The 13,409-nt window shown below is 30.6% G+C and overlaps 3 protein-coding genes across 3 annotated transcripts; 2 read left to right on the top strand and 1 right to left on the bottom strand.

The window, feature by feature from the left end:
- Window positions 1–373: 373 nt before the first annotated feature.
- LOC106102510 (GATA zinc finger domain-containing protein 7-like) lies at window positions 374–6,469 on the top strand. Its single transcript, XM_013282017.1, has 9 exons — window positions 374–612; window positions 690–972; window positions 1,291–2,805; window positions 3,195–3,329; window positions 3,410–3,622; window positions 4,063–4,287; window positions 4,818–5,024; window positions 5,500–5,649; window positions 5,856–6,469. The coding sequence occupies exons 1-9, from the start codon at window positions 550–552 to the stop codon at window positions 6,257–6,259; spliced, it is 3,195 nt and encodes a 1,064-aa protein (XP_013137471.1). The 5' UTR covers window positions 374–549; the 3' UTR covers window positions 6,260–6,469.
- A 494-nt stretch (window positions 6,470–6,963) lies between these two features.
- On the top strand, window positions 6,964–9,443 carry LOC106102460 (probable RNA-binding protein CG14230). The gene is made up of 8 exons (XM_013281949.1): window positions 6,964–7,236; window positions 7,313–7,434; window positions 7,516–7,809; window positions 7,894–8,088; window positions 8,198–8,424; window positions 8,530–8,804; window positions 8,879–9,112; window positions 9,198–9,443. The coding sequence occupies exons 1-8, from the start codon at window positions 7,047–7,049 to the stop codon at window positions 9,371–9,373; spliced, it is 1,713 nt and encodes a 570-aa protein (XP_013137403.1). The 5' UTR covers window positions 6,964–7,046; the 3' UTR covers window positions 9,374–9,443.
- On the bottom strand, window positions 9,379–10,800 carry LOC106102461 (28S ribosomal protein S9, mitochondrial). Its single transcript, XM_013281950.1, has one exon. The coding sequence runs from the start codon at window positions 10,699–10,701 to the stop codon at window positions 9,499–9,501; it is 1,203 nt and encodes a 400-aa protein (XP_013137404.1). The 5' UTR covers window positions 10,702–10,800; the 3' UTR covers window positions 9,379–9,498.
- Between the last annotated feature and the right edge of the window lie 2,609 nt (window positions 10,801–13,409).

Here is a 13,409-nt window from a genome sequence, read left to right as displayed (position 1 = left end):
AAAAAGAAATAATACAAACACTGCTGAGATATTTCGTTTGTTAAGTATAGTACTATTTGTGGTTGCTTGGTGCACAGTGATAGTAGCGCATAATATTTTGACTGGTATTTAACTGGCATAATGTGAACACAAACTAGCGCCAGTAAATCCATACAATTTGTGCCTGCCCAAACGAATCAAGCATAACGCCATATTTCCTCTTAAATAAAAAAAAATTAGGACTGTTAAATAATGTATTTGATTAACGACTTAAACATTAAATTATTTCCAACGTACCTTTTTATCGGTTTATTTTTTCTACCGGAAAAGTATAGATCCTGTTCTTACGAACAGCCCTACGCTGTCACTTTCTAATTGTCTGTGGTTATTTTGCTCTTGACTCTATGGTGTCAACCGTTACGTTGAATTATCAAAATTAAACCAAACAAATCAAAAAATTCCGACGCTTGTCGCTACTTGATGCTATTATTGAAATATGTCCCTTTTCGAATAAATTGAAAATAAACAGAAGTGTTAATGTGCTACTTTGTGTGTGAATAAATTATTAAAATGACCGACAGTGATGACGACTTGTTAGAAAGTTATCAATATAGTTTTGCAAACGAGGGAATGGTAAATATATTGTTTGTGTTGATGTGCCAAGTTGATTTATTGAAATTGATTATTTACTAGAAATGTTATCATTACAGGCAATCCGTGCGAAGGGTCCAAATATAGATTTTGAAACTATTAGCCTTCCATCTTCAACAATGCAAATGCTGCCCGGGAATGTAAACCGACCAAAATATGGTCACGGAAATAATGGTCAACGAAGTTTATATTATAGAAGAGAGACTTCTCCAATGTCCGCATATAATGTTTCCCATTTCAGTCGCCCTTACAATCGTAGTTTATCCACACGAAGTCATATAGGTTCTCATCAGTCTGTTTACAATCGTGGAAACCGTTCACCTGCTTCCGTACGGAGTTTAGGTACGTGTTTATCATTATAAACTTTAGACTTTGTAGCAAACTTAGGATGAATGTTCTTTAAATGAATGCAACAGAGTTAATATTATTAATTTGGCGATTGTGTGAGGATAATGCTTTATTTAAGAATCATAAAAATAACCCGGGAATAACAATTTTATTATCGTACTAAGATTACTATTGAATGTTATTGCCTTAATTTTTTTTGTGTCATAAATGATAAAAAATTTTATCAATTTTTCAACTAAATTATAATCAAGTTACTAGATTTTATTCTATAATATTTTAAGTTTAAATATTTAATTATCGTCTTAATTTCAGATTCAACTGCAAGTGTTACTGCTTCTGATATAGTGGTTGCATTAAAAAATGAACACTTTAACAAGTATGATCAAAAACTGTTAAAAGCTGCATGTTATAAATTCTTAAAGAATAAGTCAAGAAAGAGACTGGAGTATATGCGGAACCGTAGGATCCTAATGAATAAAGTAAGAAGACGGCGATCCATAGAAGACTTAGGGGAAATGGCAAGTGAATCATCTTCCAATAGTGAACATAGCATATCCCCTAAAATCTGTAAACCAAAAGATACAAATGGTAAAATTAAAAATAATCTACACCAACCTTGCATAGAAAATGATTATACAAATATACTTGATATTAACCGGGACCAGAACATAAATGAAGATACAACAATTGTTGCAACCACAGCAAGCAAAATGTGTACAAACACTAGTAAAGAAAATTCTTTCTTATTAAAAGACAGATTTAAAAAAGGGTTTCTTTTACCTACACAAAGGTTTTCTAGTTCTAATGGACCTACACTAACAGAAACAAAATCCTGTAATTCTAACAAAAATCAAGTACCTGATCTTATAAGACAATGTTCAAGAGATATAACTGAAAATAACAGTGATGAAGAAATATTTTCAGTACCAACAAACAAAGGCGCAGATAAGACACGGACAGCTTCTCGTAAAAGAACTATTGATTCTAATGAACAAGAGGATAATCCAAAGGCATCCAAACAGATGAAAACTGGTACACCTAAAAAACCAGAAAATTTAAACCCTGTAAATAATGCTAAGAATGATTTTGACTTTGCAAGACCACAGATACCTGTAACAAAATTAGGCAAGCTTAAAAAGAAGAAAGCGCAACCTGAAATATTAATATCTAAATCTGCTCAACCAGTTTCTATAATTAATGAAACAGTAATAAATACTTTATCTCCAATACGTAAAGAGAATATTCATGAATCTACGAAAGTATCAGATGATATTGATAATTTGGATAAAAGAAACAGCAACAATAATGAATCTGTGAATACTAATGACATATCCAAAAGGCCTAGTTTTATTAAACGGAAATTGTTTACACAAAAACTTGATGTAATTGAGGCCAAGATTGACACACCTCAAAGTAGTCCCCTAGTAAATAAATATGTGAGTAATAAAGAGAAAACGAAACCACGAAAATTAGCATCTTCACAGTCTTGTCTGAGTCGTGATGTAGCAGAAGATAACAATAACCTATTGAATCTTCTTCACAAAATAGTTCCAGTGGAGCAAATGAGTTTAATAAACTCAACAACAAATAAAACTGACTCTGGGAATAGAAAAAGTGAAGGTGATTGTGCAAAATGGGATATTGATTCGGTTTTGTCAACATGCAACGCTGAGGATGGCAGCGAAACTTATACCGATGAGGAAATACTTGTTAATGAAAACAATCAGAAAAGAAATTCTAATGAAAACCCTCAAAACATTTTAACATCCAATGTTGAAATATCGCAGAAACATAAAACAAGTGAAACCGATAGTAATGTAATAAAAGGTTTGTATTTTTTTTATTTATTAGACAAAAACTTAATGAAAGTGTATGTACTACTAGCTTTCCCCCTCGACTCTGTCCGCATGGGATAACAAAAACAAAAGTGAGTAGCCTATGTGTTCTTCCACACTATCTTCCACATCTATACTAAATTTCATCAAAATCCGTTCAGCAGTTTAGGCTACAAACTCTAACAAACATCCATCCATCTATCCATCCATCCATCCATCCATCCATCCATCCAAACTTTCGCATTCATAGTATTAGTTATAATATTAGTATGATATACAATTTTACAGGAGTAAAAACACAGGGTTTAAGATTTTCTTTAAAAATGACCTTTAGATTAATTCTAATAGATTTAATGCTATACTTATTTTTTTCTTTTGTAGATGGCAATGAAAATGCTACAAAAACAAATCAAAAGTCATTCTGGGATACTGACATAGAGAGTGACTGGGAAAATAATGTATTTTTGCCTTATAAACTTAACAATTGTCAAAGAAGTAAGGCTACTGTTAATCAACGTAAGTACTAAAGTCGTAAGTTTTTGTATTTAATACCTAACATGTTCTAGTAATGGGAACTCCATAACATTTCATTTTAGATACTAATAAAAATGAAAATAACAAAAGTATTGCAGTTAATGCTTCAGCCAAAAATACTACAAAATGTCTAAAGGTCGATGCAATTAAAAATGTTGCAAATAATTGTCAGCAATCAATTTGGGATACGGACTTTGAGAGTGATTTAGAAAGTTATGGAATTTTGCCTAAAAAAGCAGGAAACAGCAAAACAAATAATGCTACAGCTAAGAAAAGTAAGTAAAGCTTACCTAACAGATTCTATGATTGATTTAATTTTGTTTTTAAAGCATGATACCTTATTGTGGTAAATTTTTATAAACAACATATTATTTTAAAAATTCACCAAGTCACAAAATCCATGTAATTTTAAAAATTCTCTACCTATTGATAGCTTCTGATATCCAGCCTGTTCAATATTCTAAATGTAAATATTAAATATCGTTGTAAAATAATACATATCAATACTAATAATATAAAGAGGAGATTCGTATTTTTGGGTTTTTGTCTGTATTGAAATAACTAAAAAAGCTACTGGGCCGATTTCAAAAATTCTTTCACCCTTAGAAAGGTTATTTTTCTGCGAGTAATATAGGCTATTTTTGGTATTTTTTTAATTCTTACCGGGCAAAGTCGCTAGCAACAGCTGGATTACTATAATCTTATACTTTTACAGATATTAATAATGAAGAAAATTGTGAAAGCACAAATGTTCCAGTTAATTCTAGAACGAAAAAGAATAACTCAAAGTTTGTCAACATTGATGTAAATAAAACAGTTGCTAACAATTATCAAAAGTCAATTTGGGACACTGACTTTGAGAGTGACCTTGAAAGTTGTGGTATTTTACCTCAAGCTACAAAAGCAAGTAAAATAGATACAACACTTACAGCTAAAAAAAGTAAGTTAAAATGTTATGCCTCAGTGAGAAAATTTAGAGTTCCTATTGGCATTGCATGTTGACAAATAGTAATTACTTTATCATAAAAAAAAACATACAGATTAATTGAGTACCTCCGTCTTTTGGAAAGTCGTTTAAAAAATCTAAATCGACAGTACATTAGTGTAAATATTTTGTTACACACCATATGATAAATTTCACATAGTTTTTATTTAAATATTTACATAATCTACAACTGCAGCTTGTGTTATGAGTGCATTGGTCAAAACATGAAAACATTTTATCTCGCTAAAGGCCTGTCCCACCACTGGCTAATAGAGGCTCAGTTAGCTTAAAAATGATGTTTAAAAAAGGGAACAAAACCCGTTATTTTCATCACATACTTTACATGTTAGATTGTTATCCGACAATTTACAATTTGGTGGGACAGGTCCTTAATCTTAGGAAATACTTGTATCAAAACATTTTTTATTTCAATAATACGACTACAAATTCATGGTTATAATTTTCTACAAATATTAATGTTACAGGAGTTAATAAAGAAGAGAAATTTGAAAATAAAAATGGCGTAGTTAATACTAAAACTAAACATGTTAACAAAACAAGTCAAAAGGTTGATGCTATTATAAAACCTGCTAATAACCCAAAGTCTATTTGGGACACGGACTTTGAGAGTGAACTGGATCTATCAAATAAATCAGGAATTTGTAAAACAAATTTAACAGCTATTGAAGAAAGTAAGTTTATATTTTGCAATACAATTATTTATACACTTTTACTAGCTTTTGTCAGTTACTTTGTCCATGTCGAATAAAAAAAATTGTAAATAGTCTGTGTCTTTATCTTTGCCTATCTAAATCCATTAAGCTGTTTTAGAAATAAGTTGTGACACAAATCCATCCATCCAAAATTTCATATAATGGTATTATTTTGTAGATTTGTTTCACTTTTTACTTCTGCCCACTCTTTAATTTTTGTTGGAATGTGGCTTATTTGTTTGCTTAAACTAATGGAATCACAATATGTCTGTTTGTTAAAAGATTTAATAATTTTTTATTTCAATTCAACATTCTGTTATAATTTTAGACTTAAGTTTTGCGTTGAATGGAGTTTAAGCTTTGAATATGTTTTACTGATAAACCCTTATTTGTTACTACTAGTAAATAAAGGCTAGAATGAATTTGGTATTCAATAAAAAATTGTACCTTGTAGATGGCAGTAATAAAGAAAATATTGAAGGCAAGCGGATTATGATCATAAAATGTCAAAGATTGAACACAAATACAAATGTCACTGGACTAAAGTTAGTCAGTCAGTCTACAGAACTAGATAGTAAAAATAACAAGCCAATAACTAATAAAAGTAAGTAATGAAATAAACTTTTTTGTAACAAAGTTTAAAATTTGTTATGATTTTTAACAATTAGGGAAAAAAGACTAGTGCATAATTAAAATTGGATATTTATTTCTTTTAGATAAGCAGATATTAATAATAAAAACATCATGTCTATTAATTTGTAAAAAAATGTATGTAATAATTCAATTTCAACTATATTTTCAATTTTTCAGGGATCAAAAAAGATGACAATGTAAAAGTTAATTCTCCCATAAATAAAACTAAACTAACAGCTACAAAAAGAACGCCAACTAAATGTGATCAAGATAAAAATGGTAAATTGAAAAAACCGAAGGAAATTCAAAAGCAGAATAATTCACCGGAACTCGATAATAATGTTTCTAATGTATCAGGAAGATGGTTAAGAGCAAACAGAAGAGCGAATAATTCAATAAACGATTTAAATGCTAAGGATAATCTTAAAACCGCTCTCATTAGTCACAGGATGACGCGACAGAAGACGAAATTATTAAAAACTTCTGATTTAACTTCTTCAACAATACAATCTGATGTCTCTGAATTAAATATATCTGTTCGATCTTTGAGGCCGAGAAAAAAGAGAGTAACAAAATGGTAACCCTTAATAAGCAATGGTCTGAAGTCTTACCATTTTGTTCACAAAGTTGTAGACAATAAGCTTTAATATAGAATAAGCCTTTTATGTGTTCTTTTTGAGATTTGTCTATTAAGACCAATATTGAAATTTCGTATGTATTTTGCTTGTCTTTATGTTGAAATAATGTTGACTTTATTCTCCAAATATGTCCAATCTATTGGATATTATATTGTAAATACTAATATATAAATAATAATTAACATTCTTTTTGTAAAATGGAATAAATTATAAAGTTTTACATATCATTTTTTATTTTCTTATTTTTAATACTAAATATTAGTAAATTGGACTCGTTTAGTAAACGAAAACGCATCCGACTTGATCCAAAGTTGCGTTAAGCTGCTAAGAATATTCTACTACACACTCATGTATCAGTTTTTATATTACCTTTATCTAAAACTAAGGGTATTACAAATATATACACAATACTTAAACTGGATTGCTCACTCAATAGGGCATATTTTCCAGTGTTAAATAAAGGTAAAACATTTGACTTTATAAAGTTTCTACATAGGAAGTGTCAATGAAATATGATAGCCTAATCTAACTTAATTCTTGTTTGGCTTTCCCCTTGTTAAAACCGTAATTTACAGCAGGCAACACTACATATTCCTTGACGCGCATCTGTCATTACGATTATGACATTGACAGATTAGCATGCGGGAATACCGCATGTTTTTGGGTTTATTTACTTTTATTTAACCCTATTTAATTTAAGAGAATATAAATAATTAATATCTTACAGGGTATGTCGTTCCATACTCGTTTGTTTGTGGGAAATATCCCCAAAAGTTTAAGTGAAAATGATTTACGTGAAGCCTTCACAAGCTATGGAGAAATTATCAATTTGGATATAAAACAAAAACCTGGAGCTGAGAATGACGAAAAGCGTTTTGCATTTTTAACTTTGTCTGCTTCGAATTATGAGGTTGAGTCTTGTAGGTGTTATAATTGTAGTGTTTATTATTTATACGCTATTCACAATACTGATGAAATAATTTTAAATGTTTTAAGGCATAAAGAAAATAGCTGATGTAGATTTTAATGGACAAAGATTGTATGTAACCCGAGCAAGGGAAAGTTTCTTAGAAAGACTTCAGCGGGAAAGAGAACAAGCTAGTAAAAAAGAAGAAAAGGTAAGCAAAATAAGAAGAAATTGTTATAAGTTACTAGGTTTGTATTGTTCAAAATGTACTAATGTGTAATAATATTTTTAGAAAGAGACTGTAAGCCATACAAATAAAGAGAATCCTACAATTAACTTAGGTACAAGACTAAATCCACCGAAAAGGAAAATTGATGAAACATGGACAAATGATAACCAATTGTATAAAAATCCAAAAGCATTCAAGAACAACAAAAGTACTGATTTTCAGTCTAATAATATAAATGAAAATATTGGAGATGATAAAAAGTTAAGTTCAGATCAGAAAAGATTAGAATCATTGAAAAGAAAGAGGCAAGAGTTTAAAGAGAAAAAGAATATAATTAAAACGGGATTGGTTGGAATTGTAAGTAATACTGCTGTAACTGCAATGGAAAAATGTCATAATTAAAATAAAACATTCATAGCATTATTGTTAATACCTTTCCAGGATAAAGTACCAAATAAGAAAGTTATATTTTCTGATGATGAAGACGGTAACATAGATAAGAACACTTCAACTTATCAAGATAATATTAATAACAAACCTAAAAATGGAAAGAATATATTGTTTGATGATGAAGAAAGTGATTCCGAAGTAACTTTTGAAATAAAGAAACAATTTGAAGGGAAAAAAGGACAAAAGGTAAGTTACTTGAAGTGCCACAGAATTGTTTGTCAATTAATTTTCATACATAACATTTAGTGGCATAAAAATTTTACTTCAAAGTTTTAGTTATTCTTGTTTATTCCAGATTTTAGATTTACAATCTAGATATAAATCTGACAAGCGGTTCACATTAGATGAAAGGTTTATTGATGATCAGTCTGATGATGAAAATAATGAAGAAAAAGCTACTACAGGTGATGACAGAGTTGATGTTGGCCAAGTTGATGAGAAATCTAAACAACTAAATATTTTACAAGATGTCCTTGGTGTTACTATAAAAACTCATAATTCTGAGCATCTCCAGAAAACAAAGTAAGTGACTACAGTGATTTTTTTTAAATATTGATGGACCAGCAATATTTAGTTGTAATAAGCTTAGCTGAAGTGGTTTTCACTATTTTTTTATTTATATTTCAGACCTAAGCTTGGTATGTTAAGGTATGATCCAATGCATCCAGAACATGCTAAATTCTTAGCACCAGCGACTACACAAGAAGTACCAAAAAAAGCAAAGAAAGCAAAAAAATCCAAGGAGATACCAGTAGAGCCTCCACTAGCACCCACAGTTGTAGAAAATGTAGAAGTTTCAAAGGAACAATTTTACTCAGTCAGTGACACATTAAAAGAAGCTCTTGTTCAACCAACTAAATTTAGTTTACGTGATTTATTTGGTAATAAAGAAAATGATAAAGGTAGGAATGTCAATGATTTTATCCTAATTTGTAAGTGCTTGCAAATATTATGTGTTCTTGTATTTTTTGTGTAGAAGTTGTAGAAGAAAGTGCAGACTATATACCTTTAAACCTACCAAAAGAAAAAGAAAAGAAATCAAGAAACCCACTTGACACTGGTGAAAGAAATCCATTTGTGTATGATTCTTCTGATTCTGAAGATGAAGGGCAAGATAAACAGAAAGAAATCCAGGTGCCAGAGGAAAAGCAGGTCAAAGCAGTTTGGAGAGAAAACTTATTTTTCTCTAAGGATGATTCCAGACTTAGAGGTAATGTTTTTAATGTTTATTACTAGAAAATTAATAAATAACTTAATTCTCGAGAAATAGTAATTGTACATTGTAAATTTTGCAGAGGGATTACTGTTCTTTAACAAGTTTGAAGAAAGTGAAGTGAAAAAGGAAAGAAGAGGTCTTAAAACCGTTATGAAGAAAAGAATATATAATAAAGAAAGAAAGAACCAAATGTTCCAAAAGAAAATTGGTGGCAGACAAAAATCTATGAAAAAAGATATTAGAAAAAGAAGATAAATTAATTAAAATAAATCTACACCAACACTAGCTTGTTTATTTTTTTTAACTTCAACTAAATACATTGATAGACAAATATCCCTTTCAGGTGTTAATATAATTACTAGAATAAAATAATTGAAAGATTATCTTCTCTTCCAAGTAGGCTTCTTTCTAGCACCAGGTTGTCCTGGCTTCTTACGTTCCCGCCTTCGATGATCTCTGGTTAGCAAACCAGCCACTTGCATGGCCTCCAACATATTTTTGTCAACAAAGCTGCGGAGTCCCCAAGCAATGCCCCATCTGATAGCCCCAGCTTGTCCAGAAGGTCCCCCACCCTCAACATTACACTCAATATCCACTTTGTTCTCTAATCCAGTAAATATTAGAGGAAATATAACCTGTTCCCTTGATTGAATGTCTTCAAAGTATGTTAAATCTTTGCCGTTTATAGTTATTAGTCCAGTTCCTGGTGAACGTATGGTAACATCACCTCTAGCTTTTTTTCTTAAACATTCATAAGTTGTAACACATGCTCGACCTTGATCATCATAGCTTGGTTTAGGAATTTCTAAAGAAAATTTCTGTGAGGTTAATGATTTTCTGTATTTTTCAATGAAATCTTTAAATCTGTATGAATAAGGCAGCGCTACAAGCCTCTCCATTACTAGTTTGAAATTATCATATTCCAAATCAGTAAGTTTTTCTACTAAAAGTTGTTCCAATTGATCTTTTGTTAACCAAAATGTAGAGTTTAAATCCAATGTTCCATTTGGATCCGGAGTTGCTTTCTTTCTTATAACTTTATCTTCAAACTGCTGTAAGAGCTGAATGTTTTCCGCAGCATCATAGAGTAGTTTAAAGAAATTAGGTTTGCCAGTATAAAACAGAAAGTGATGTGGTCTACCAGCTTCATCAAATTCCGCGGCTTTTCGTGCCGGAAATACTTCTTCTGGCGGTTTCATGAGAGGACGAGCAGCTGGATCATATATTCCGCTGGGGAACAAGTACTCGATAGCTCGATCAACGTCTTTTTGTGTAAAAGTCTCAGGGTCTTCACCCATCATGTTTGCTAGGTGTCTTTTACCAATATTGTATTCAAACTGCTGTTTTTTCATGAATTCATCATGTTCTTTAGCTCTCTCTAGGTATGCTTTCATGGGCTTACTAATTTTCTTCTTTGTATTTAGAGTCTCCCAGTCAGTAAAATTCTTATAAATATCATTGTTAGTAGTAACTTTATTGCTGGAAAATCGAACATTTTGCAAATGTGAATTTTTTACACAACTATACAAATACCTTGTTACAGGTGTAATCTGCTTAAAGCTGGTCTTTATTACGTGAGACATTTTTACATAGTTGTGTTTATAATTTTCAACAAATTGTTTTTATTTTACATTTACAAAAAGATTTAGGTTATACCATAGAGTTGCATAGGATAAATAATCTGAGTGTGTAGGTGTAGATTATAGAATATGAGCAGATAACACAAAACGTAAAAGTAAAAATGCAAACCTGAATTTATAGGTTTTTATTTACAGGTTTTCTAGCTTCTTCCCGTTCATCTAAAAAAAATATCAACTCGGTGACCAAAGCAATATAGCGTAGTTTCGTGTTGCCATAATGGAAAAAATTCCCAGGCATCTAACAAAAGTTCAATGCCAGTGCGTACAATTGGAGAAACAGAGACCCTCAAATCGCAATCGCAAACCGCCCTCAGCGGAGCTAGAAATTACATATAACCGTATCTTTCATAAAAAAAAAGAAATCTTCGAGAGATATTCTGTGTATCATTCGAAAATTTTCCCCGGATATCAAAAGCTTCTCGTTTTGCAATTCATGACACGTACGCGGGCGAAATGGACTAATTTTTGTACACCTTACGAAAATATCTTTGTAACACTAAAAAGGAAATACGTAGTTTGTTTACAACTGTTACTTACCTATAACTTTTGCAGGAGATTTATAAAGGTTGAACTACAGATATAACATTAAATAATTAGAAAACATAGATAAATAATTAACCACATTTATACATTGTTTTTTATTTGTTTTAAATTATGAATTACAATAAAGAATGAATTAGATAATACAAAATCTATTGCGATTTGTTTGACGTAGTCAATATTAAAATATATCATTTTATACAATACTGATATTAACATTGTTTTTTTACGCAGCTAAGACCTAGAGAGAGTATAGTCTACATTATTGAATGAGATCTTATCTTATGTAGTCAATTTTAATAATAAATGAATGTATGGACACTAAAGAAGACACAATACATAAAATCTCATACCAAATAAGCGATTCACATTTTGAAAACACATGGGAAAAATAAAAGATTAATTTGGTAATACTAAAGAGTATTCTCATAGTTTATGTACAATTCTCTACAGTCAAAAAATAACCTATAAGACTGTTTTAACAACATGCATTTGTTCATTAAAATTATTTGTAATTGTTTTCTTAAGATAATGTTATGAAATTATTTTTTTTAGTCAAAACATGATTTGGGTAGTTTTTTTTGTCGCAATTTTGTTTATAACATAGATGATAGTATTGTTTACAAGTCAGAATGTGTCCTACATCACGTATACCAGCGTGTTCGTGTCTGTACTATTAACTCTAATTAATTACTTATTGATTAATAGATGGAAAAGGCACAGAGAAATAGTACAATGATTGTCCTATATGTTAACAAGAAATAAAAACAAATCTATTTTCTTTTTTACTTTCAAAGATGGTTATTGACAACATCGAAAAAATTAATGTAAATTAAATTTAGATTACCATGTCTGTATGAACAAAAAAAAATAATTTATATATTTTCTGTGTCAGTGGTAGAAAAACATTAAATTTTCCTAAATATATGAGAAATTAAGGTTAATTTAAGTAAGATTGCAACACAATATTTAGGATTCGCTAATACTTAATATATAAAATAAAATACATAAGTTTTCATATAAAGAATAAAGTTTTTTTTTAATAAATCCAACAAAACATTAAACAATTTAGATAATAAAAGATATAAAGAATAGAATGTATTGGAATGATTATTTATACGTTAATGGTTAACGATTGGTTACCTATCTGCATGTTTTAATTAAACTAATATTGTGCCAAGCAAAATAAATCTCGGTGCTTTACAGATAGGGCGCCATTTTCTCTTAGTTTACTGTTTACGTAAATGCTAAATTTTGTATTAGACTAGAGTGGTCACGAAATAACAGGCCAGTTTTGATAGAAAAATTAATATTCAATAAACTGAAAACTAGACTAAATTCTAGATAATTATGTCTCCTTTTATTTGGTATTTTTGATTAAAATGTGTGACTGACATGTATTTCATCCGGCTCGAAGGACCTGCTATTTTGACTGAACATTATTAGGTAGTTTAGGAGTTATAGATTTGGTTTGAATTAGTATTCCCTATAAAAACGTAGTCAAAACGTGCATATTATATCGTGACATGTATAGGAATTACGAAATAGGTGTGTTGCGTCAAACGTGCTTGTATTAAGCATTCAGTACTGCAGTCCGCTACGTCGGCTCCTCCGACATCAGTGCTTCTGACTGCTCGTCAAGTTCCGCTATGTTTCTTATACTCCTACACATGGGATGAAGATCAGTAACTCACAATCTAATTTAATCTTACTTATATTATAAATGCGAAAGTTTAGATGGATGAAATGTCCGGTTCCCGACGGATACGTAGCTTTTTGTAATTTATATAGTTCGTATGTTTTCCAATACCACGCGGACAAAGTCGCGGGCAACAGCTCGTGAATTCGAAATAATAGTTTAAATCATCTGCAGTCTGGAGTAAGTTCCGATGAGTTTCAGAACAGTTGAGGGGTAATGTCTGGAATATTTACAAGTGTAAAGGCTGTCAGATAGAGTACCAAAATTCGATACTTCCATCACATACATAAAATCATATTTTATATGTTAGATTGTTATCTGACAATTCACAAGAATTGTGGGATAGGTAGTGTACTTACGAGAATCCGTCTGCAGGTGTGAGTCTCGCGGTGAGCCAGTCGAGGTGCGGCAG

Source organism: Papilio polytes, unplaced genomic scaffold (genome assembly GCF_000836215.1).
Source record: "Papilio polytes unplaced genomic scaffold, Ppol_1.0 DF823923.1, whole genome shotgun sequence".
NCBI classification, from domain to species: Eukaryota; Metazoa; Arthropoda; class Insecta; order Lepidoptera; family Papilionidae; genus Papilio; species Papilio polytes.
This window is presented reverse-complemented; position numbering and strand designations above follow the sequence as displayed.